At 37.5% G+C, this 26,135-nt stretch overlaps 1 protein-coding gene across 2 annotated transcripts; it reads right to left on the reverse strand.

Moving 5' to 3' along the window:
• Nucleotides 1-1,141: 1,141 nt before the first annotated feature.
• MPP6 (membrane protein, palmitoylated 6 (MAGUK p55 subfamily member 6)) lies at nucleotides 1,142-24,998 on the reverse strand. Of its 2 annotated transcripts, none has more exons than XM_010007577.1 (11): nucleotides 24,877-24,998; nucleotides 20,454-20,606; nucleotides 12,905-13,057; nucleotides 12,163-12,390; nucleotides 10,878-11,009; nucleotides 8,826-8,925; nucleotides 8,207-8,275; nucleotides 7,011-7,172; nucleotides 4,141-4,343; nucleotides 3,242-3,370; nucleotides 1,142-1,690 (listed from the first exon to the last, which is right to left on the reverse strand). In XM_010007577.1, exons 1-11 carry the CDS (start codon nucleotides 24,991-24,993, stop codon nucleotides 1,514-1,516), a joined length of 1,623 nt encoding a protein of 540 aa, XP_010005879.1. In that variant the 5' UTR covers nucleotides 24,994-24,998; the 3' UTR covers nucleotides 1,142-1,513. The 2 variants fall into 2 exon arrangements, with proteins under 2 accessions (XP_010005879.1, XP_010005880.1); XM_010007578.1 differs by having other exon boundaries at nucleotides 24,895-24,993.
• Nucleotides 24,999-26,135: the final 1,137 nt, after the last annotated feature.

Consider the following 26,135-nt stretch of genomic DNA (forward strand, 5'->3'; position numbering starts at 1 on the left):
TAGACACCTAACCTGGTGAGTGATGGTGAATGCTACTATATACAACAGCTGACATTGTAATATAAAATATGGTTGCAAAAAGTGCTAGTCTTAGTGACAAGCTAAGCTTTGTTCTTGCTAAGCAGAAATTTACATCAGCATAAGTTTTGATCTATGAACTTGACCCTAAAAGGTTCAACCTTTAAAGGCTGAACCAGACTATCATTGAGGTCCCTTCCAACCTGACGTGCTATTATTCTATGATGTGATTCTAATATGAATTCTATCAATGAGCTTATTGAGGGGAGAACTGTCACTAAACAAAAGGAAATAAATATGCTGCAAAACAAAAAGCTATAAACAACATTGCTTTTTAGCAGTAAGCTTCCAATTCCCAAGCTACCTAATGAAAATGCAATTAAAAACAATGTTAACGAAAAGCACAGAAATTCCATTACATTAGACTCATAAAAATACAGCAGTTGATCACGCACAAATATTCAAAAAGATAATACAGAATCCAGCTAGATCTCACAGGAAATTAAGCCACAGATCACTATAAAATATAAAACAATGTCCTAAGAAAAGAAAATGCCTTGTTGTTTTGTTGTTTTTGTTTTGTTTCTTTCTAAGCAATGTGTTTTCACAAGTGTGAATAAACAGTCCTAAACATTAAGTGTTACTCTACAAGGCTCCACATCATCAGGTTCTTTCTCAGGCTACTTCACCATTATTCAAATTGCACTGAATTACCTTGCATAAAAGCTTTCTAATGTCAGTATTTCAACAATAATGGGCTAAGAGGTTGGCTCTCAAGAACAGCCTAATAAGCTGCTTGCAAGGTATTGCTTTGTGTTATTTCAAGAGACACATGTAAGGGAACCTACACAACAGTTGTTTAAATCAGGAGACATCAAGAATTTGTGAAAGATCAAGAATGCACCAACATTAAGCTGAAAGATGCTGGAGCAATGGAGCTGTGTGTTGGTTGCTGCTTTTAATATTTAAAATTCTGCCCCTGTGAAATAGTTATTTTTTTAAGGAAGGAAAAAAAACCAACCAAAACACAACCCAAATAAATTAGTGTTCTTTCCTAATTAGGAGCTAAAGACTTTTGACCAGTTAAATACTGATGTTAACAAGTTTTACAAAAATTGTTTCAAGTATCCTTTTTTTAATCACAGTGAAAATGTAAGACCAAGACATAAATGTTGAAGTGAATGACCAAAAGTTTCTTAGATGAAAAAGGCAAAGGTACTAAATCAAAACATATAAAAATGCTTAAACGCATTTCCTCCGTGAGATATGAATAGAAAGGTTATCTGTAAAAAGTTAGAAAAATTAAAATAAATTACATATTTAAGTACACTTTCACTTCAACATTTTTATAAAAATTCAGAACAGTGTACTTTTGAATATACACAGAGTAAAAACACACAGGTGCCTCAGGTTGTTGTCGGTATCTACACAACATCAGAACAGCCTCTTTGCTGCAGTTGATTTTATTTGTTCCTGAAGCTCCTCCTGGGGGATCTCAATATACCCAGCTAATAGGGACCCACTGGGGTTCCAGCCTCAGTCTCTCAATAGCTGTCTGCAGCTTCTCAAAGGCTTTGTCAAGGTTGTCATTTACAATGGTCAGATCAAAATAGTGGTTGTAGGCTCTCTGGATCCGGGCGCTTTCATCCACCGTTTTTTTCAAATCGGTGTCCTGTGGAAAAGATTTTGAAGATCACTAAGAACGTAAGACTTGGAAAATAAATCCACAGACCTGCTGTCCCTTCATTACTTACTGCAACTATTTAAAGCTATATACTGAATATTTTTTAAAATAAAGCATTGAAAGGGCTGAAAATGGTACGTGGTGTGCCAATAATGTTCATACAGCAACCAAATGTTTGCGAACCTTGCAGCTTCTAAGAAAGCCAATAGAAGCACATGCCTGCAAAACGAGTAGTTAATTTTGTACATGCAACTGATGATCCGATCAGAATAAAATTAATGCTTTAGGAATGACTGAGTCCATCAGTTTTGTAACTGTATTTGTGCACTTTTTGCTTCCAGAGAAAGCACTAAAAATCAAAAAATTCAAATCAGTATGAAATGAAAGACAACAAAAGACATATTTCTAGTAGAATAAAGCTCTAGAATATTTACGGCTTTTAAGAGGTTCCATTTTAGCCCCACTCACCTGCCATCAATTCCTTATTTGTAAACCATGGCTGCATTGTTTTAGTTTTGATATGAGCTGCAAAATGTGTAGGAAACTTATATTCCTACTTTGTGAAGCCTTCACGAAGTGCTCCCATTGAGCATTTTTTAAGAAAAAATTTTAGAAAAGTCCTCTCCACTTTTGGACAAAGCAATTTATTTGTAGGCAGTTATGAGATTTGTCCCCTTGACAATATAGTTATTTTTGTATTTTCAAGTCCTGACACAGCTATAAATTAAAAACCCAAAATGAAAATTTAAATTTGTAAGTAGCCATGGCTCTCTCAGAAGGGGAAGTTGCACCCCTGAACACTGAGGAGAGTCTTCTCAGCTGCTCAGTGGGGTTTTTTTTCCTCTTTGGTCCTACAGCTGGGGAAGTTCATGCCCATACAGAATATTTATCATTGCTACACTGGCAAAGCATGTCTCACAAAAGGAGGGAAGATCTAATGAATAAAGCTTGTCCCTTTGCTTTACATGATAAATCCAAGGAACTTAAGGGGAAGAGAAGCTATTTAACATTTCATTTTTGGGCAGCTCTCAGCCACTCTCAGTGCAGCTCCAGAAACAAGGCCTAGCTGCATTCTGGTGGTGGTGGGTTTTTTATGCAGGCTGCAATATCTTTCCTAAGGATTACAGATTCCATTTTTAAAGGACACCCACATTATAAGACAAACCTGAAAAAACTTTTTGGGGATAAAGATAGGGGAAGTGAAGGTAATATGTTTATACACCAGAACAGTTTCCACCATGAGATATCTCCCATTTGCTGCAAATACTCAAAGTTGACACTCCCCAAAGAACACATTACAAGTAGTTGTAATCAACACTTCTCTGTAAGAGGTCCTTTTTTAAGAAAGAAGCAATCTGCCTTATAGATAGTATTTTATTAACTTCTGCTAAGTAATCGGCAAAAGTCTTTCATGACCTTTCTTAGAGACATTACTTTCAGAGCAAATTCCATCTAAAACGGCACATTAAAAAAAAAAAGGTGAAAAAAATCTGAAAATATCCTGTTCAAAGCAAAGTAAATATGAAATAATCTGCTTACAGTGAGAAGTTTGGTTGTAATTCCAGCATCTACCACCGCCTTGTGCATAGCACGCAAAGTCTCCAACTCTGGAGCAGCAATAAACACTACATAGGGCATGAATTCTGAAGTCCTCAATATTTTCAGAGCCTAGAAGCAAAGAAAAAAAAACCCTAAGTCTGAGAATGACTCTCCATATGTCACCATTATGTAAGGGGCACTGCAAAACTTGTCTGTTATAATGGGCAGAAACACACAAGCAAAGATTCTTATTTGTATTTTAGAAACTCCTGCACTGCCACAAATGCAAGAATGCAGTTGATAGGGTGAACTTTGAACCAGGTAAGAAGCCTGTGAATTTAAAGGCAAATCTCTTCAACATTGTGCTGTATTGGGCTTGCATGGCAGGATTTGGGTAGCAGAGGAGCTACAGGGGTGGCTTCTATGAGAAACTGCTAGAAGCTTCCCCCCTGCCCGACTGAGCCAATGCCAGCCAGCCCTAAGACAGACCCACCACAGGCCAAGGCCAAGGCCATCAGTGATGGTGGCAGCACCTCTGGGACAACATATTGAAGAAAGGGGGAAAACAACTGCAACAGCAACTGCAGCCAGAGAGACGAGTAAGAATATGTGAGAGAAATAACTTTGCAGATACCAAGGTCAGTGAAGGAGGGGGAGAAGGTGCTCCAGGTGCTAGAGCAGAGATTCCCCTGCAGCCCATGGTGAAGACCATGATGAGGCAGGCTGGTAATTGGTCAGTGATCTATCCCTGTCCTTATCTCGACCCATAAACCTTTTATTATATTTTCTCTCCCCTGTCCAGTTGAGGAGGGGCATGATAGACCATTTTTGGTGTCCAGCCAGGGCCAACCCACCACAATACTCCTACACATGTAGTGTTAACATTATAAATTACACACCTGTGGATTCACATCCAAGATGCAGGTCCTTCCTGTCTGAACAACTTCAAGGATGGAATCAATTTTGGTGCCATAAAGATTTCCTTCATATTCTCCATGTTCTAAATATCTGCCAGCTTTAATATCTATTTCCATTTCGGCTCGTGACACAAATCTGTATGCTTGCCCATCCTTTTCATCATCCCTTGGCTTTCGTGAAGTAACTAAACAAAATATTTAAAACATAAATTGACTGTTTTCCTTTTATATTTGCAATATAAATAGGAGACTGGACTGCATATTATGTGAGGGAGACACATTCATATACAATTATCATTGTTCCATATACAGACTAATTATTCTAATGTCACATTCCCCCCTGTGCCCTTTATTTGTATTAATTCCCTATACATTGCTTACTCACCCTTTGCTTATTGCCTTTGTATCACTCCTTCCCACTTAATTCATTTAATCTTTGTAATTATTCACTTAATAAAACAATTATTTTACTAGAAAATCAAACGGAAATTTAGCTCTCAAATGCCAAAAAGGTATTGCTGAAAATAACTTCACACATATAAAAATCTGCCCCACTCTGCCCCCCAAACCTTAGCACATACTTTGCTCACAGTATTTGCCCTGTTATTCAGGGTAGAATTACCTGAGCTAGCTATAAAGAAACCTTAAATATCAGAAGAAGTCCAGGCACTCTAGCAGAATCTTAGTGGAGGCCAGCTAATGCTGCCTGCCAGGACAACTTACCCTTTAAAGCCAGGTATTTTCACTGCAGAGAGATTAAAGCAAATATTTAAGTAAAACATCAGCAGCTAACTTGGGTATTGTCTACACTGCTCAGTACAGACATTATTTAAGCAAAAAAGTGAAAATAATAAAATAAAATATCAGATTATTACCAATTTTGCTGTCCTATCACCATATTTGCTCACTACCTGCAATTAATTAGATCTGAACTCTAGAATATATTGAACATGACAGTGAATTGATCCCTTTGGTAATACTTGTATCACCACTTGGTGCCATATCACTGCTTGGTGCAACTTGGTGGTAAAGTTGCAAGGAGGAAATCATTTTCCTCCTTCCAGGGATTATCAACTTCATTATTACAGAAAACTTCAGTCCCAAGAGAAATTATCTTCTGAAGCTGTTAGCAATAAACATGTTTCTAAAATACCTAATTTTAACCAAGAAAGTTTAAAATTACAATGGTTAATATAATCATCTAAAAAATAAATAAATAATTCATATCAGCTTTAAATAAATTTCAGAGAATGAGCTTTAGCAGTTTACAGCCAGAAGATGACTTTAACAGTTCAGCTGTCCACACTGAAGGAAAAAACAGCACCATGTGCTGGATTAGAGCTCAGCACCAAGGATATGCTTCTCCCCATAGCAAAATGGATCCGTTTCAGCCATTTTCAAAAAAACAATAAATCAATAAAAACAAACCACCCAAATTCACCCTCCCCCCAGAAAACCAAACCCCACACATAGTCATTTGTGAATAACCAGGAGAATTTTCTTCTAATCAAAGAACCTGAGGTCAACTAAGGCTACTGATTATCCTACCTAAAATCTAAAGATGAAGTAGAGAGCATATTCTATATGTAATAAGCTATGTACTGCATGTGCATGATTAGATAGTCAGATTGCTAGGTTGGAGAGGTTAATTTTATGCCTCTGAAGAGTGTTCAAGAGCTCCAAGTAAAGGCATTTTCACACTGCATTGCACTCCTTATATATACATATACGTATTTAAGCACCTATATAGCATTTTGGAGAAACCACTAATTTTGAGAGTTTTTTTGAAGGGCATAAAGCATTTTAGAAGTAATAAAAACTGTCTTACTATTCTGCCATTATAAAGTAGTAAGACTCCCAGTGGAAGATTTATTTTTAAAAGTAACACTGAGAAGTCAACTTTGTTATCAGCCACACATATCAATTCTCAGTGCTCTGGCCAGTTTTGGTGGTAGATTCAGGTAATGAGACACTGTTTCTCTCATGTTGCACAATTTATCTTTAAGACCTTTTCCTCTTCCACTATTACCAGATCTACTTCTTGCCCGCTGATAACAGAAAGGAAGAGACTGTTCTTGAAATTCTGACAAGCAGGTGGCAAGACAGTAATAATGCAGCTAGGGTGGACTTCTCTGGTTAGCAAATAGGAGGAGGCAGGTGGCAAGACAGTAATAATGCAGCTAGAGTGGACTTCTCTGGTTAGCAAATAGGAGGAGGCAGTTAAAAAAAGCATAAAGACCTTAAGAATGAGCAAAGTGACCATCAGGAAGGAAGGCAAGAAAACAATACTTCAGTAAGGGATGATGTTTTTCTGAAGGTGATAGGAAGAAAAAAAGGAAGATCATGGGCTTGAGGGCAGATGTATTAAAGCATTAGATTATCATATGAATCTTGGAGACCACAAACACTTTACTTTTACTGGAAGATTGTTACTTTTCCCTACATTTCTAATACTAAAGTGCCTAGAGTGCTTCTATAGATGGAAAACTACGCAGCAGACCTGAGAAACTCCACTGGCTGTTCATTACAGAAGACTGCTGGGGACTTGTAGAATCCCTTCAGTAACTGATGGATACTGACACTGAAGAAACCTAACAGACTGGAACACTGCACATATAGTAATTGTTTTTCTGCAGCATCAGCAACACTTAACTGCTACTTCAAAATATTTTCACTGTAATGATATGTTAGCCCAGCTGTCTGAGAAGATGAAGAATCACTTTTCCCACTCTGTACAATTTTTATACTCTGACAAAATTACTGGTTCCCTGAATCACTGAGATAATGATCCCATATCTTCCAGATAATCAGACTTGAAGTACGATACTACAATAGAAATGCTGACAACTTACATGGCACTGTAGTTCCAAACCTAGTAGGATTCAGTACTATAAACCTGTTCTTCAAACTTCTTCGCCCCACTCCTTGGGCCCCAATTAAGACCAGTGTTTTCCTCTGAAAAGGAGGCATTTTGGCTACTTCCTCATAGATCTGGATTTCATGGCGATCAAATTCTACATTGAGAAGTGTACAAAAATAATAATACAGTCAGTACTGTAAGAAAAAATTCTAAGCACTCCTGCTATGCATCAACAGACCACATGTGAATATAAACAGTACTCAAAGGGAATGAAGTTTGATACAAGCTTTCTTGTTTTAAATTGGTATGGGAATAAAATAGTTACCCCTTCATGTACAGCATAAACTCAGATTATTGCCTTTACTTCCAAGGAGAAAATTGCAGATTGTTCAGAATGTGGAAATTGTGATTAATAATTAGCGAGTTATCATGGAATCACTGAATGGTTGAGGTTGGAAAGTACCTCTAAAAGTCATCTGGTTCAACCTGACTGCTCATGCAGGGCGCCCTGGAGATGGTTGCTCAGGACCATGTCCAGGCAGCTGTTGAATATCTTCAAGAAGGAGACTCCACAACCTCCCTGGGCAAACTGTGCCACTGCTCAGTCACCCTCACAGTGCAAAAAGTGTTTCCTGGCACCTCCTGTGCTGTTCCTTGTTGCTTCTGGTCCTGTTACTGGGCTCCTCTGAAAGAAGACTGGATCCATCTTCTTGGCACCCTCCCTTCAGGTATTTATACACATTGGTAGGATTCCCCCTGAGATTTCTCTTCTTGAAGATGAACAGTCCCATCTCTCTCAGCTTCTAGTCATAGAAGAGATGCTCCAGTCCCTTCATCATCTTTGCATGTCCATGCCCCTCTTGGACTGGGCAGGAGCCCAGTACACTTCAGATGTGGCCTCCCCAGTGATGAGTAGAGGGAAAGGATCACTTCCCTCAACCAGCTGGCAACAGAGCTTTCACTATTTTTTTAATACAACATCCTTCTGTGACTTTCAACTACTGAAAGATGTACTCAGCACCACCATATCTTCACTGGTCACTATTGCTTTTAAACCATAAAAAACTATCTTATCTACCAAATTTATAATAAAATATTTTTCTGCAAATCTTTTAGTTTTGGATATAGTAGACTCCACAAGTTTAGAAGCCGAAAGAACTTTTACCCATATGTAATAGTAAGACATACCTGCATTTCTTGTAGTGAGATACATCATCTTTTTCTTTTTTTTGCTGCTTATTGTTCCACAGAAAGGCCCTAGGAATAAATATTAAGATAAGTTCATTGTTTCTGCTAGATGTGTTTTTCTGAAGCTTATTTACATGAACATATGCAAGTTCAGACTAATTAAATTTACGAGGACTATTTTAGAATTTTATACGTTCTAAGGCAGATAACGACATCCATTTTCATATGCATCAAATGGCACAGTAAGAACTGAAGACAGAGAAAAAGATCAAGTTTTCTAGAAAGCTTTGTAAAAAGTAGCACCAAAAAACATCCATCAAACATGTTTAATTTATTTACTTTCAGTGCATACTATAAAAGTGTAATTAAAAAAGAGGTAATTCTTATACCTTTCCCACCTCATTTAGTTTTATATCACAGGTGGCAAAATTATTTCATGTATTTATGAAAACTAAGCAGAGACTTTAGCCTTTATCCTTCAGTCAAAGCCAAAATATAAAATTAGCATTTTGCAAGTCTCTGTATTCTCATGCAGCAGTTTTCTAGTACCTACAAAGTCAGGAAAAGCAGAACAATTTAATCAGCGAAAAATCTATTCCTGAAATTCATTAAATCTCACCTGAGTTGTCCCAATCCCTCCTAACAAAGGCCTTTCTCTTCTCTTCCAGGAACTGGCTAGGAATAAGACCTGCACTTCCTCCTTCTTTGACATGACTAGCCTGGAAAAAAAATATTAAAAAAATAATAAGTTACTTGTGAGAAGCATTTTTCTCACTGACATGTTGTTGACTGACTTCCACACTGCCAGAGTTTCTCAATGGTGAGCATTGATACATTTACAATTGAGACTTAGAAATTCAAACTCAGATGTGAATAGCAAAATTCTGTCTTACAGTAACAGTGTCTTGCCATTAAGTATTAAAATTCAGGACACTTAAATAAAATAGACAGAAGTCTCATTACTGGTTCCTACTAAGTTAGTAAGCTCCTGTAGCCAGAAAATGTTGGCATCAAAATCCTAAATGGAATTCCAGGGCTCCAGACATTGAACTCTCAAGTGACAAAACTCAAGACTTTCTAGTACATAGTACACTTACTTTGTATTCTTGAGGCACTCCAGTGCAGTGTATTAACTCCCATTTCACGAGCAGTGAATGTCACCAACACATGTCTAATAATGCCTTCAAGCTTCTTCCACTAAATAACTACAGATTTAAAATCTTAGTAACTTAAGAATTCCTTAACTTAAGGAACTTAAGATTCTCTATAAAATAATTTCATGGCAAGCTCAATTCTCAGCAAGCTGAACACATACATACACACAGTTACAAAATGTTGTACAGTTCTCCATAACTGGTTGGTCTGTCTCTTGCTAACAGCATGTTTGCTTTTACCTATGGCTAACTGATTTCTCACAGTTAGCAAGTTTTCAGTAATAGTGTAGCATGTCTAGAAAACACAAGGAAAAACTGCATTTTTTTTCATAGTGTCATGGCCTGCATAGCAATACTTGCAACACACAATGCTGGTTTAATGCATTTCATTTCTGCCACTGCTTGAGTGTTTAAGATTTGTTTCTCCTGGACTCCCACAAGTTCCAAGATGGAGAATTTGAAAAGCAGTTCAGAAGACAGCATGTAAGCTACGTGTCAAACTACTCCAGAGCTTTGGAGTGTTTAACTTCTGAATTTGATTAACTTGGCAATAATATATTTTCTGCTTTTCCTTCAGACTTTGTATTCTCTTTCTTTCTGTTACTATTGGCACTGACAAGCCAAGGAATTCAGCAACAGTTGTTGATGTATATTCAGGTATTTTTATTGCTTTTAAAGCAGTCATAAATATATATTGCTCTGAAATAACATCTGAATCACTACTGCTTGTTGTCTAGCAAAGGATGAGCAATTTAGGGGTGGAAACAGAAATTAATAATGCTAATCTCTTTGCACAAATTGCCAATGCCACTGGAATTTTTTTGTATCTAGGTTGACAGAAGTGTCTTAAAGATTTGCTCCTCCCACTTTCAAAGGCATTGATGATGTTTATGACGTGTAGTTTCTTGAAAAAATGAAAAGAGCATAAGCATTTCTACTGAAGAACTTGATGTAGAAATACAACCTTAAAGCAGTATGAACTTTTAATACTTAAAATAGTGCCAAATACTTTGATTATGAACATGCATGTAACAGCTCACAGACATTGACCACCACTGTGGAAAGAAAAAGATACAGCTTCTGCAAATAGCTATTTTCACCCCTCTTCAAATCCACAGGGTTAATTTCCCTCTCTCTCCTCAACTCTGAGAACTTGGGCAGGGGTCCACTTCTTCCACAGCTGCTGTCAGGGATGGCTTACCACAGTTAACACAGTCAACCTAAGACTTTCTGCTAAAAATTGTCCACTTAGACTGATTTCAGAACATCCAGGCTTACAAGGCAAGAACAAAACCAAATAACTAGTAGTAATAGGAAAATGAGTGTTACATATTTATAATATTCAATTTTCTCTAGTATTTGGATTGTTCATATCTTGACATTAGCTTGAATTGGATTGCAGTGTAAAAATTTTCTCTTATAGCTACTGTTAAATGGAGGTAGATGGTAATTGAAATAATTTATTATTATGGCAACTAGTGAAGCTTTTTGGTTTGATTTTAAATCTTTTTACCAACCTGCCACCAGTTTGGATCTTCCCGGTTTACAATCTGTAGAATTTCTCCCTTAGAAAATTTCAAACCTGCTTCTTTGCATGGGATGAGGTTGTCGTTATACGGATTATAATCAAAATGACACTTCACAAAAACCTGGAATGTGTAAAAATTGACAAAGCTTAAACATTATGGAATACACTATTACTAATTTATATGTCAAACTGAAGTAATGTCTTTACCTACAGCACAGAAAGTTTGACATGGAAAGTTTGACAAGTTGCATTTGGCAAGTAAAATACAGCATTTGGAAAAAAACTGACAGATACCAGCTGAGAGAGTAGAAATAATCAGCAGTGCAAACCTTGGCTGAAGAAGCCTCATGATAAAAATAAATAGCCAACTGTTCTACTTGGACAATGTATAACAAGACACTCATTTTTGCATTTCACTGTATAAAACTCAGTATTCTGACTTTAAATAACTTTAAAATATTTTTTTAATTCTCTGAATGTGAGCCCTGTCTTCAAGGCTTGTGGAACCTTAAGAACTAATTTTGCCATAAACTCAATGTTTTAAAACAAACAAGGTATGTGACTGCTTAAGACTCAAATTTGATGCAGGGGGAAAAACAGTGAGTGGCATCGGTAGATTGGAAGCAGCACAGGAAGCAGTGTGCACCTGCCTCAAACACAGCATGTTCCCACAGCATCTTGTCAGTGTAAGCATAATCTCTTACTGTCATGAGTGTTAAAACCTGCAGCAGTGTCTTACAAGATGTTTCAAATGCACCAGTTTACAGCAACAAGTTACTTCTGCAGTGGAGAAATCAACATCCTAGAGCAACAAGGATAAGGAATAGCCACCATCCAAGTTCCTACTGAAGTCAGCAACTTCAAGCTCATCTCTTGAATTCTGTATGCTTCTGAATTCTATGAAACAGATTACTTGGACACTGATCATGTTACAAACACATGAAATTCAACGCAGTTTCCTGTGATTGTGACTAGGTCATCAGAAGTCACTGGATGTCAAAGTAACGTGCTTAGAAGCACACAGACACTTATCAATCTTAGATACTAATTAGAATTTTTTAGGCAAGCATATTAGGTGTGGTATTAATCTACTGATACCTATTTCCAAAAGGTACTTAAATGTAAACACGGATATGTACATTTTAGCATTTCTTTTAGCATTAAACACACAAAATAATAAAAGTATGTCTAATCCAGAATCTCAACATAATCTTATGGAATAAGGTACGAAGCAGAAGTTCTTTTGACAGAATTGTTACAAATGTGCTACTCACCTGTTGAGGAATAACAGTATCTCTGTAGCTGGGGAGAATCTTCAGAGTGACACTGCCACTAATATTTTTCAGCAGTTCTTGCAATTCCTTTGGATTGTTTCCAACCTCGTGGCCATTCACCTCTTTAATAATGTCACCTACATGCAGAAGACCTTGTCGATCTATCATCCCACCATGAAGAATTCGTGCTATTACCAGGTCATTGTTCTCAACTCTAAACGTAACACCCTGAAAGAGGTATATGACACCTAGTTTACCATTGTTTAATTTCAATTTTATTTTACCATTTTCTCCAGCAGAAACACAGCTATGGGACATCCTGTCTACCCCAATGAAAACAGACAGTAACAGTTACTACAGTTTAAAGGTTTCTAATATGCAGATAAGCATCAGGTGACACAGAAGTGTTTCAGACAAGGTTTTAATACAATTGCACAATGACTGTATTGTTCTTTATTACACACAATCCTATCATTTTGCATCAGGACCAAACAGATGTTGTGTTAGTTACACCAGCAGGTCAGTCAGCCTAGTGGCTGCCTAGTCATTATCCCTTCTTAAAGAGAACAAGATGGAGAATACACAAATATCTTATTTCAACCTTTCAATACTGATCCTATCACCCACTAAATTATACAAAGTAATAATGGAAATAATTAAAATGTAATGCAAGAAATCAGGCACACAGAGACGTTTTCACTTGCACTTTGAATTAAAGACATGCTCATCTGCAATTATTTACCAGTGGTTCTCCTGCTCTTTTGTGAATTCCAAGGATACGAATAGCATCTACTGGAACAATCTGGTTGTTCACTGAAGAATTATTGACTTCTGGGCTAGAAGGTGGTGAATCATAACATTTTGAAGCCACAATATCATGTGCCTCCAAGAGTGACTGCAAAAAAGCAGAAAAATCCTTTTTTAAGTCATGAAATAAGCATTTACAAAAGGATTTAGTGAATAACAACTATGGCTGCCCTTTTGGAACCAGATCATAAAACTCAAAATTCACATGAAATGGAGCAAAAATTGACATACAAGTCCTCACATGGCCTGACAGCCTACTGCCTTGACCAATATGCTCTTGTTTGTAAATACAAATGCTTCTTCTTATGGAAGTATTGGATAAAAGTAATGAATTTGGGAGGAATATGTGATCTCACGAGGAAGAGGATGGAAAAAGGAGTACCTAAAATAGTCTTTCAGCTAACAAGAAAGTAACTGAGCAAACAGTTAAAGTAAATGAACAACCCACTGTGAAAAAAAATGAAGATAACTCATCACTAGATACTTGTATTTAATGTAATAGAAGTTTCTTCCACAGCAATTTAGATAATTACAGGTATGCAAGTATTTCTAGCAATCTACAAAACGAGTGCTTTCTGCTTGTATAACACCAAGGCAGAATTGTAGCACCAAAATGATTCCAAGTTGACAGAATTCACTTTCTGGAAGACAAGAGATCACATCTTATAATTAATGGTGTATTCACCAGTCCACATACACAAAAAGCAAAAGGAGAAGACCCAAATAAAGATAATATTTGGAAAACATGTCAATTTAGACTTGATTTTCTTGTAAAATATAAAATTTTTAATAAAATATTCATAAGACAATGCATACAGGTAAAACAAGGTCAAACTTGTGAAATTAGACAGGCTTTCTGTCCTGAAGAGGAAAAGAGACACCTTAAAGCCACCAAATAAAGCAGTAAAGAGAATCTCAGTGATAGAATGAGAGGGAAAGAAGAAAGTAGAGGAGATGCATACTAGGCCTCAAACAACATGGATTTGTTTCAGTGACCTGATAAGGTTGGATCACTGACTGGTGTCAAGTAGCTAAAGAGAAGTCACCAAGGACAGGTAATTATGGGGACTATCACTGATAGTGACATGCACATGCAAACTACGAGAAAGCAGAGCCGGTAAAATATAAGCAAATGTAACAATTTTGCTATGCAGTCTGCTCCATTTTTCTGTAAGCCACCTTGAATCTAAAAGCTGTGCAGCCACATTAGTGCTAAGCTTGACCTGCGAGCCATCAAAGTGTCACAAACCTGAGCAGCCATTTTAGTCTGCCCACTACACAATGACCTCACTGATATTTCACTTGGTATTACAAGGAGGTACTAATTCAGCAATTCTGCCCCTGCCATTAAGCCTGTAATAACAGTAGTTTATTGTGGCTGCTCTGACACTATGGACAGAAACCAAATCAAATTTAATAGAAAAAAAAAAATAACGTATTTAAAACAAGCAGCTGTCAGATGGTATCAATTTCCAATTCTTCATTATCCAAGACACATCTAATCCAGAAACCAGAATAGATCTGTTCGTCAATGTTTGCAAGCAACATTTCTGGATCTTTCTAGATTTCCAAAATGAAACTAATTAGCAGCAACTACATGTTTTAACACATAACGATTGACAAAACCAGGTAGATAAACGAGCGTACATCCAATTTACTCTTTTGTTCATATGCTAGAACAAATTGTTGCCAAACTTGGTAGCCACAAACCAATAGATTTCTCATGGAGTCTTATGCACAACCATGCCTGTACAGCTCCCTGCCCTTGACAGTAATATAATTTACAGATTATAATCTGACAGCCAAAAAAGACTACTAAGCTAACAGCCTGTGTCATCCTTTTCAAAATAACATGCTCTGTAAGATTCTTCAGTTCTTAAATCTGCTCCCATTCCACATTCTGATCCTATTTATTCACTCAGTTTCATGGATAAGCATTAATTTCATCAACTACTACTTAACCATCTCTCAATTACAAAATCTTTTTCCTGCTATTTACATGATGGCTGAGTCACAGAAAGACTAGCAGGGACTATACATTACTGGCCACAATTATAAAATTATTTATTCAAGAGAAGTACTTTATTGGTTTCCTGAAAATGAGCCATAGTTAATCTATTACCTTCCCATACCTAACTCTTAATTCTGGAACTCAAGAATCTATACCAGTTTTTGGAGACTGTTTCCTGCCAGCCAGGTGACAGCATATAGTCCTGAAGAACACTTAAACAAAGCCACCTGACAACAGGGACTATGTGTCTGTGTCTACTGTTGAACTGCCCTCCAGCATTTCTGGTCACTCACAGTTACTTTCCTATGTCAGTAATATTGTTGAGTGATCTGTGAAATAGCTGCATGAACTTCACTTTTCCTTTCTTACGGTATCAGAAAAAGTAATATCCTGCACTCTGCAACTTCTGAACTCCCATGGAAGCTGACCTTTCCCATAGTGGCACTAGAACACTTATAAAACCACTGCCAAAGTCTGCAAAACAACATGGACTGAATAATCAACAACAATTAAATGGTTCAAAGTTTCATACATACAGCATTCATAAACAGGATCAGCTGACTATCCAAGATTGGCTATCTGTAGAAAGCTCCTCAAAGAAAAAACAGCAATGTAGCCAGAATAAGGGATTTATAAGAACTCTGCCTATTACGCAATCACAGAATCATTAAGGTTGGAAAAAACCTTCAAGGTCATCAAGTCCAACTGTCAGCACTACACCCCCGTGACCACTAAACCATCTCCCAAAGCACCACATCTACCCATTTTTTTTAACACCTCCAGGGGGGTGCCTCCACCACCTCCCTGGACAACCTGTTCCAATGCCTCACCACTCTGTGAAGAAATTTTTCCTAATATCCAATCTGAACCTCCCCTGGTGCAACTTGACCCTATTTCCTCTTGTCCTTTCACTAGTCCCTAGGGAGAAGAGGCCAATACCTGCCTCACTACAACCTCCTTTCAGGTAGTTTTAGAGAGCAATGAGGTCTCCCATCAGCTTCCTCTCCTCCAGGCTAAACAATTCTAGTTCCCTCAGCCTCTCCTTGTAAGACCTGTTCTCCAGACCCCTAATCAGACTAGTTTCCCTTCTCTGCACCCCCTCCAGCACCCCAAAGTCCTTCCTATACTGCGGTTCCCAAAACTGCACACAGTGCTCAAGGTGTGGCCTCACCAGTGCTGAGTATAGGGGGCATCACCTCCCTGGTCCTGCTGGCCGCACTATTCCTGATGCAGGCCAGGATGCCGTTGGCCTTCTTGGCCAGCTGGGCACACTGCTGGCTCATGTTCAGTCAGCTGCCAATCAACATCCCCATGTCCCCCTCTGCTGAACAGCTCTCCAGCCACTCCTCTCTGAGCCTGCAGCGCTGCCAGTTTTTGTGGCCAAAGTGCAGGACCAGACATTTGGCCTTACTGAAACTCATATAACTGGCCTCGGCCCACCAATCAAGCCTGTCTAGATCCCTCTGCAGAGCCTCCCCACCCTCAAGCAGATCAACACTCCCACCCAATTTGATTTCTCTGCAAACTTATGAAGGGTGCAGTCACAAGAGATACTACACAACAGACATGCAGTCCTGTCACAGGCAGTATGGCTTCTTTGTGCAAGATACTGCCATAGAGTAATCAATAAACTTGTAACATGTTGACTTCTTAATGGCAGTTTACTGTGGCTGTACTTAGACAGATAAAATAATAATTAAAAAAGTAATTAAAAATTCAGTAAACAAATATTAAAAATCCAAAGGTCTATGCAGTTCAAATTCAAAATTTGTTTTTCCTAAAAACGTTCTCAGCACAATCTATACCTGTTATGAAGCTGCGTTCCCTATGTGGTAACTATTTACTCAACTGCAATCCAGTAGAACAATAAAATTACAAATTGGGGGCTGAAGTGGGGGGAATGCACAAAAGCAGACCAACTCTATGTTCTTGAATTCAGGACTTCTTTCCTAACACGTAAGGCCTTAGAAGTACTAAAATGTTTCTATTCCTCTTTTACGCACTATATATGTGCTAGTCTTCTCTGATAACACTGTTTAAATATTAGAACATAATAAATGGACTACAGGCCTCTAACTCACACGTGAAAAGAAGACATTTTTAAAGGCTGTTCTGGATAAGTGAGGAAATAATTTAAGATCTTAGACAAATCAGTGGGGCTAATAAGGAGGCATGAGTATGTGGGGCAAAAAAACTCTATAAATTAAGATCTGTCTAGGAGGCAACTTAAGATCACGTTTCTAAATGTAACATATTAAAGGGATGATTAGCCATTACAAAGCTAACTATTAGAATAAAATATTGGCTGCTTTTCAGACCAAGTATTTTATTGCCAACCAAATCTACTATTTAAGATTAACTGCTTGCATAATTCTTGGAAAGGTGAAAGAAAGTGAACAAGTTCTTCCATAAGCAGCAAAAGTGATTTTTCTTCATGTTTAACCAATAATGCAGTACTTTCAACTCCTCCCTTTTCCTTCCAGGCACTTTCTCTTACCACTCCTCCACCCTGCTCTCCAGCTAAGGTCTGGCAAAACTTGCTACAGCCTTTTCTAGGCACTGCATGCACCAGCTGGCTATTCAACACACACTGACCAGGTGGCCAGCCATCCATACTGTGAAACTCATAAGAACTTAGCATCTTCCACACTTTGACCCCATAATAGTGTAACCATACATGCACCATCAGCCAGCCCCTCACCACTGTTTCCTCTGCATAAACATGCGTAAAATAAATTACTTTCTGTAATTTGGTATTTTCAGCACTACACGATATGTTCAAATAAGCTATTGCACTGGTGACTTGTACACTACATTTGATACTTACATGCTGAGGTAGGTTACACCTTTCAGGTGACACCATCATAAAGTGGCACCATTAATTTGTAAAATACAGACTCAGCCTCTTAAACAGTTATACAATAGTGTCCATGAAACTTTAAAAGAGTCAGGTCAAGATGGCTCCTTCATACATTTACTGAACTGGAGAAGGGAGGTAAATTACATTTTCTATAATTACAAATGACATTGTATTTTCCTTTCCTCTTTACAGGTCGCTTCTTGCAGAATTTGGAATATGCCTTCTTGCACCAAATGAGGCAGAAAGGACAGCACTTATTTCCTGAGTATTTAGTTCATTTTCTTTTTCCTTTTCAGAGACAGAGACATATAGCCTCCTCAAGCCTTATAAAGAATATTACATCCACTTTTTGGTCTGAACACCTCACAACAGGCACTTGGAAAATAATAACAAAAAAAATAATAAAAAAACCCAACCAAAACAGAAACAAAAAATGCACAAGGTAAAGCTGCTTCAGACTTTTTTCTTTTTTTTTTAATTAAGTATAAATATGACAGAGTGAAGGACAGGTTAGTTCTCTGGGGCAGCATTAAACTATCTTAACCATCAAATAGTCTTTTCTTTTCATACCTACTTCTTTCTGTATCATCCAGGTTTTGCAGTACACAGAGTAGGGAGCTGTCAAAATAGCTTACTTGTCTTGAATATGCACAACTCACTCGGCAGTACAGTGAAAGAAGCAACATGCAATCTTGTTCATAGTATGCAATAATCATGACATGAATTTTAAACTGGGTTCCAAGGAAGAACCAACAAACTGTGAACCAGTAAGTCTGATGTTGATAGTAAACAATTCAGAAGTTTCCATAAAAAACAGAATGATTGGACAAAACAGATCATGGGAAAGCATCAATATGCTGTAATAAAGGGAAGTCATGCTTCTCAAATCTATTTAAGTTCCTTGAAAGAGTCACCAAGCATGACAGAGAGGCAGTTACAGTAGATAATACAGATCAATTTCCAAAGGACCTTTGACAGATTCCTTTATCCAAGTCCTTTAAAGAAACAAAGCTACTGTAGGATAAACAGTAAGGCTCTCAAGTGGATGAAAATACTGGTTAAAAGACAGAAGATCTGGGGCAAGGAATAAAGTATGGGTTTTTACAGTTGGTATCACCAGAGGATTTCCCACCAGCATCTGGACTCAGTTCTACACCTGCCAATACACTGACATGTCAGGTAAGTGATCTAAGAAACGGGGATGAGAAGAAAAATAACAGGGTTTGCTGATGCTGCTAAACTATTCAGGAATAGAACATCTGATTGTAACCTGCAGGAGCACGTCATGAGCAACAAGGCAAATTAAATTCAACACAGACTGAAAGGGAAAATACAATCCTAATTCAACATAAATATGTAAAGGGCAGGAGTCAGGAGGACAGAGCCAGGCTTGTCCATTGACAGGACAAGGGGTAACAGGTTTAAGTTGGAGTACAGGGGATTCCATGTAAACATATGGAAAAACTTTTTCACTGTGAGGGTGACAAGAGCACTGGAACAGGTTGCCTAGAGAGGTTGTGGAGTGTCTTTCTCTGGTGACATACAAAAGCCACCTGGAAGCGTTTCTGTGTGACCTACTCTAGGGGCTCCTGTGCTGGCAGGAGGGTTGGACTAGATGATCTTTCAAGGTCTCTTTCAATCCCTAAGATTGAAAGAATTCTGAATTCTGTGATTCTGGGTGAACTGCTCCTCAGAAGCAGCAGAGGAACTCTCAGCACTCAGAATAGCTATTACCTCAAAAGTTGAGCTCTTGAAGTGTTCCTTCTTCCTAAAGGTCACAGCTTGACAGCATTTCCAGTGTTTATCTGTGTTAAATGGTAATGTACCTCGCTCCTATGTTTGTGTAACGTGTAACTGAAAATTTAGGGGGGGGGAAAGTGTGTTTAAACTCATATACCCAAAAAACACGTATGACTCTATACCTGTCTGCCAAAAGAAGCATATTTATACTGTGGGAAAAGGTTTGCTTATGTTATTCTACAGGATTTATCGATAGATAAGTATTAAAGTCAGCTGAAGCCTGCCTAGAAAGTCCCGAATCTATCAAGGATTTACAAACCCTAATCTTCAGAGTCAGAATGGAAGCTGGTAATAGAATGGCAGCTATGGGAAAACACCTGCTTTTGACAAGCGTACATTAAAATTTCACTGATGTTACAGTGAGAGGGAGGCAGAGTCTCAACTTAAGCTGCAGTGCAGATCTCATCACAGAAGAATCCCATTCCTTCACTCTGCAAGCTCTACGTCTTACAAGTGAGTATGGATGTCAACAGCTGAGCTGAAGTGCAGAATGGAACTGCAAACACTTGGAATTGCTAAGGATGAAGCCTTGAGGGAATTGTTATGGAAAATCCAGTTATATAGGAAGTAAATGTTTGTCCCAAGTTTATAACTCAAGTGGATTTTAATACAATGAGTGAAGACATTCCTGAGGTGGTATCAAAGAATAAAATTATGCTTGTTCTTAAGCCCACATGGCTTCTGATTTACCTTTCATTCAAAGTCCAACATATTAATGTTTGCTACAGTTCAGGTTTTGTTTCATTATTATTTCTTGGTCCAGATGTGGCCATTGATACAGTAAGTTGGTAATATACAGTATAAAGGTGGCACCTGAAAATGAGGCTCCTTGAGTATTCCAACCAATTCAGCAATATTTTCGTCTTTATTTACTAAGGGACTGATGTCTTCAATAATTTCATTCACCAGCTCCAGGTTGTTGTCTCTGACAGCCTCAAGTTTAGAATCTTCCAGTCGCTCATGAGCCTGTAGGATTAAACATATGAGACTATACTGTGAGTTTCAAGCAGCTCAAACTTACGAATTTTTAACTCATTTTCGGTGCAAACTTTAGCAGGAAAGCCAGAAAAATTGCATATAGTATAAACTGCATATTTTATCTTGAAACTGCTGAGTGATTTTGCTTGCTTAACTATGTGACCCAACAAACTTTTTAAGCAACACCTCTTAAGAGACGTTTGTATGTCCTCATTTCATATAACCTCTATGCTGTATACATGAAACAGTCCTCTCTGAACACTATTGCCTCAGGTCTTTTCTGCATCACAGCCCAGAACAAGTATACCTTCTAGAAGAAAGACAAAAAAGGAACTATGGGATCTGCTCAGAAAAAAAAATAAAGTCTGCAAGAGAAGCATTTACTTCAGGTTGCACTCATTCAAACACCTTCAAAACAGCAAATTCTAAAGGGAAGTCTATATCACTAAAGGAAATTCTCAAGACGAGTATCCTGGGCTGCATTAAGAAGAGTGTTGCCAGAAAGCTGAGCTCGCTCTATTCAGCACCGGTGAGGTCACATGTACTGTGTCCAATTCTGGACATACTGGAGAGAGTCCAGCAAAGGGCCACTAAGATGTTGAAGGGGATGGAGCACCTCACATTTGATAAAAAGCTGAGAGAGCTTCACAAAGAGAAGGCTCAGGGCAATCTCACTGATGTGCATAAATTTCAGATGGGAGGGTGCAAAGAGGACAGATCCAAGCTCTTTTCAGTGATGGCTAGTGACAGGACCAGAGGCAATGGGCACAAACTGAAACTCAGGAGGCTCTATCTGAACATCAGGAAACACTTATTTATTGTGAGGCTGGCTAAGCTCTGGCCCAGTTTGCCTAGAGTCTCCCTCCTGGGAGATATTCAAAAGCCATCTGGACATGGTCCTGGGCAACCATGTCCAGGTGACCCTGCTTGAGCAAGCAGTTGGACCAGATGCCAACCAGAGGTATGTTCCAACCTCAGCCATTCTGTAATAACTTTTCCTGTCTTTATAGAGCCAGTGTTGCAGACAACCCTTTCCTAAACATCGCAGATACCTAAATTCATTGAAAGGCAGGAGCTCTGAGTTGCAAGAGAAACATCTCATAAATCCAATTGCTGCACTTATTCATTACAGGCAGTGCTGTATCATAAAATTAGGGAGTAAGAGAAGGCCAAAAATAACTAAGATTCTCTACGCCCTCAATTAAGAGCTATTTGCAACACAGTAGCAACAAGAAGTACATAAAAATCACTTTGGGATGTAAAAACACAACAAATAACAAATGTATTTGGCAGTCATCTATATATACTTCCCATGTGTATAACTTGAAGGTATGCAAAACCCATCTACTTTGTTATTAGAGCTTTAAAACAGATATTAAAAGAAGTTTTTGCTAAAACCAGAACACTTAAGTTTCCTGAAATCATCTGAGTATTAAATTCTACTTCATATCTTTAAAATGGTATTTCTGCAAGACTGATGACCAAACACTAGAAAGGCTAACAACATAAAGACAGACATTTCAAACATTCCCCAACACCAACATGCACAAAACAAATGACCATAATTACAATGTCACACGAAGCTTGGCACACACATTCCCACACACATTCCCCTTGATAAGAGAATGCTATTTTGTACACAATATGTACAGTAAACAATATCCTTCTTTAAAGTTTACTTTAAATACACACATCTATTGACTGTTAAACATACTACAACTGCAAAACCTTTATAAAATTAGAGAATATGGGCTTCTTTCTCACTGATTTTTTTAAAATACTACCAGTAACACAAATTATAACCTAAATACAAATATCCTTGTCCTTCTCTTCAAAATTAAAGGCATGTATACACTGAGAAACAGAAAGTGAATCAATCAACAATCTCTGATCCTTTGGTATGTAGGGGAGTAGCAGGATATGGAGTGGTATGAATCATTTAAAAAAAAAAAAAGGAATCTCTTAGATATTGGAATTTTTATTTTCAGTTCATAATTTTGGAAATAGTGATACTGAATTGAGTCTTTTGATTCACTTCATATTTATTATACTTGCCAAATACTGAAACAGCAAGGCTTTTGCTTCCAATAGTCTGACATCCTAAATACTGGACTCAATTTTTATAGGTTACTCCTATAATGTTTCCTAGGTCTGGGTTAGGCATTCACCTGGTATGCTTTAGGTGATGCTATTATACTCAAAGCAGTAGTGTGAATGTAGTTCTAAAAGAAGATGAAGTTTTGAGGTTCAAAAAAACAGTTAATAATCCAGAAGAGAATTTTGATATGATAGTTCAGTAGCAAAACTGAGTAAAATGCATGTTTTAAACTCAACTGTTATCAAAAAAGCATAAGTCTAAAGGTTAGTTAGGACTGAGCATAAACATCAGTAAATGACAGGAAAACACATCTAAGTGATTACAGGTATGTCCTTTCCCTGACTACTCACTGAAGAATGAAAAGGTGCAGTAAAAGAACACAATCTGAAATAAGATCTGTAATTTCTACCTTGATGTCTTTATTCTAGACTGAAAATGTGTGAAATAAATTGAACACAATTTTAAAAGACTAGCCAAACTTTGCATTGCAAATTTTTATAAAATAACTACTATACTTATCGCTTGCCTTATTTTTTTGAAGGACTGAAAAGAAAAAATAAGCTTATATGGCTCATGGAACATTTCCCTAAGTTTCTTTTTGTCCTTTTGGGATACTTTACATAATGATAGTCTTAATAATTGACTAATAAAGGAAAATTAAAAAGCTTTAACCTTTCTGGCCTGGCCTGAAATAAATGTGCTTAAATAATCTGACCATTTTAGGGTTCTGAGAATTGCCTAGTTCTTCTAATTGTAAAACAAGTTTTAAGTATTTTTAGAGACAAATGGACTACATATAATTATTGAAATGTATTGTCATGTTGATCTTGTCCTTCTTTAGCTGTGCTGGTTAGGACTGAATTTTTGGGTTTAATTTAGAATAATTGCAAATGAAAATATGAGTGAGGTCATGCCATATGAACACAATTATAACCTTTCAGCATTGTAGATAAGGCAAGTTTATCATTAAGAGTCTGTCTCCATTACAAGCAGTTTTTCTACATGCTAGTCATTAAATTCCACATAATTGTCATGTCCATTAAAGCACAATTTCTTGATAAGAAAAAAATCCTTTGCAAAGAACATTTTCTTCATGATAAATATTAAATTAAAGATGACGTATGCAGAAGACACTGAAGCTGGAAATAACTCTAAGAAAGAAAATGTTTTTACTTACTCTAGTAAATTGAGTACACAAATCTTCCCCTCTGTAGTAATCTTACTAGCTGATGAGACACATCCATTATTTCTAAATTTATTACTACACAATGTCTTCCAGTCACAACCAATTTTTTCAAACAGCTAAATAGAAGTAAATTCTTCTGTGAATTCTTACGAGAAACTTTCCTTTCCAGATTTTTATATGGAACAAAATCCCTGAACAACAATCCTTTACCTTTACAGAGTATTTCATGCCTGCCCAGAGGGCATTGCTTTCAGATATCTATTCATATAAACTATTTTTTCCTCATTAAAGGATCTTCTTTTCAGGAAGACTAAGAACTTAAGTGCTGGGCAATATTGACTGCATCTCCTATTACATTTTCATTTAAAAGTCCACAGATCTTTTTATAAATACCACCTTACACTTATAAAAATGTACCATCTATAAATAAACTATTTTCATAAGGCAAGATCAAAATTAAGGATAGCCTATGTTTCAGAGAGCTGACAATCAAAGGTTCCAGTATTACTCTGAGATCCAGGAAACAGCATCGAGAGAACACTACTGGGCTGATCAGAAAGTAATTTTCAGCCAGAGACAAGAAGAAGACTTGTTTACACCATGGGGTAAAGAGTTATTGCTCTCACGTTTCATCTTCGCCAGAAATGCTGAAGTCAGAAGGCGTACTGGTTTTGCACACAACAGTGGTGATGAGACTACACACTGCTTCTAATTTCAAGTATTTTGACATTTTCTTCACAAATAACTTTTCCACATTAATTCCAAATTCTCTGAATGTCTTCTTCCTCTATATTTTTCCATATAACAATAAATCAGCATGCACAGCATCACATTATACCATATCTTCAAGTATTTTAATAAGACCCACTGTACATAAAGCCTCTATTAATACCTCAATCCATAATCAATATTCACACAATAATTTAAGAGTTAAGATATTCAAAGATTCTACTCCGAGCAGCAAGTTTAAATACCTTAGCAAGTGATCTTACAATAGGGTTTTCCATAATTCCTTTAAGAAAAATCAGGTCTATTTCTTCAGCACCTGTCGAGGTTGGCAGATCAGTAAGGTTATCCAGGACCTGCTGCATGGCTGCTGACAAAACAAAAACAAAAGGTAAGTACTGACCAAAACAGGCTTGCATAAATAACAAAAGCTCTGGGAAACACCACAGTATTAACTTTAGAGATGTTAAGCCAACTACACCTACTGAGAGCAATTGGACAGAAGGGAAAAGGACTTCTTTTGCTATGGCTTGAAAGGTGGAAAGGATCTATCCAAACCCTTATCACCACAATCAACTTCAATCCACACCCAGCACATTCCTTTCAAGATTCACAACTGCTTAAAGACTGAAAAAACTAAGCAAGTATAAACTATGTATAAGGTACATATAATCTTCCAAATACAATAAAAGCAATTTATTAATTTCTGACTTAATTTAATCTCTCTTTCAGAACAAGTTCTCAGCCCTCATACCTACTCCAACCAACTACAAGTTTTACAATGCTTGTATAGGCAGTTTTTAAAATTAACACATAGTCACAAACCAATTTTTTTAACCAAAAATTTGCTTCCAAGGCATTCTTACCGTGGAGACACTTATGCCCACCCCCAGCATCCCCCAACCCCCAATCCTTTACAACTAGTTCTACCTTACTGCACTCCAGCACTAAGGGTAATGGAGATGCTAACACCAATCTGACACCACAACATGCTACAACACGAAGTATATCCTAAAATCTAAAACGTATCATGCCTGCTCAGACATTTTCCTCACTATGTACAGATCCACAGAGCTGGCTGCAGCAATTTAGGTGAGAGAGAACAACAGTGCCCATGAAAAAGTCAGAAAATCCCACCATCCCAGCTCTCCTGTCCTGTGAAGTCACTGAGACTAGTGCTCAGAATTTATTCTATAACTGTGTGCTTCAATCCTTCAAATTTAAGAAAAAGCTGAACAAAACAGGTGTTTTATGTTAGACTAAAAGTCATTACAGGGTTCTTGTGTGTGCAGCAGCCCTTACCAGGTATTCATCAGGTAGCCCCGAGCTTGCAGCTTGTGCCAGCCTAGGCCGAGCTCAAAAGGGAGCACCCCTGGAACTTTGCAAGATCATTCGTTTCCTGTTTTCCAACATACAATTAAATATTCTTATCTCGTAGTATTATCCTACACTACACCTATACTGTTCTTGTTTTTAACTGTACTCTTTTAAGCTCCTGCTGAGTTAT

This window comes from Chaetura pelagica, unplaced genomic scaffold, assembly GCF_000747805.2.
Source record: "Chaetura pelagica isolate M959 unplaced genomic scaffold, ChaPel_1.0 scaffold10, whole genome shotgun sequence".
In the NCBI taxonomy this organism is placed as follows: domain Eukaryota; kingdom Metazoa; phylum Chordata; class Aves; order Apodiformes; family Apodidae; genus Chaetura; species Chaetura pelagica.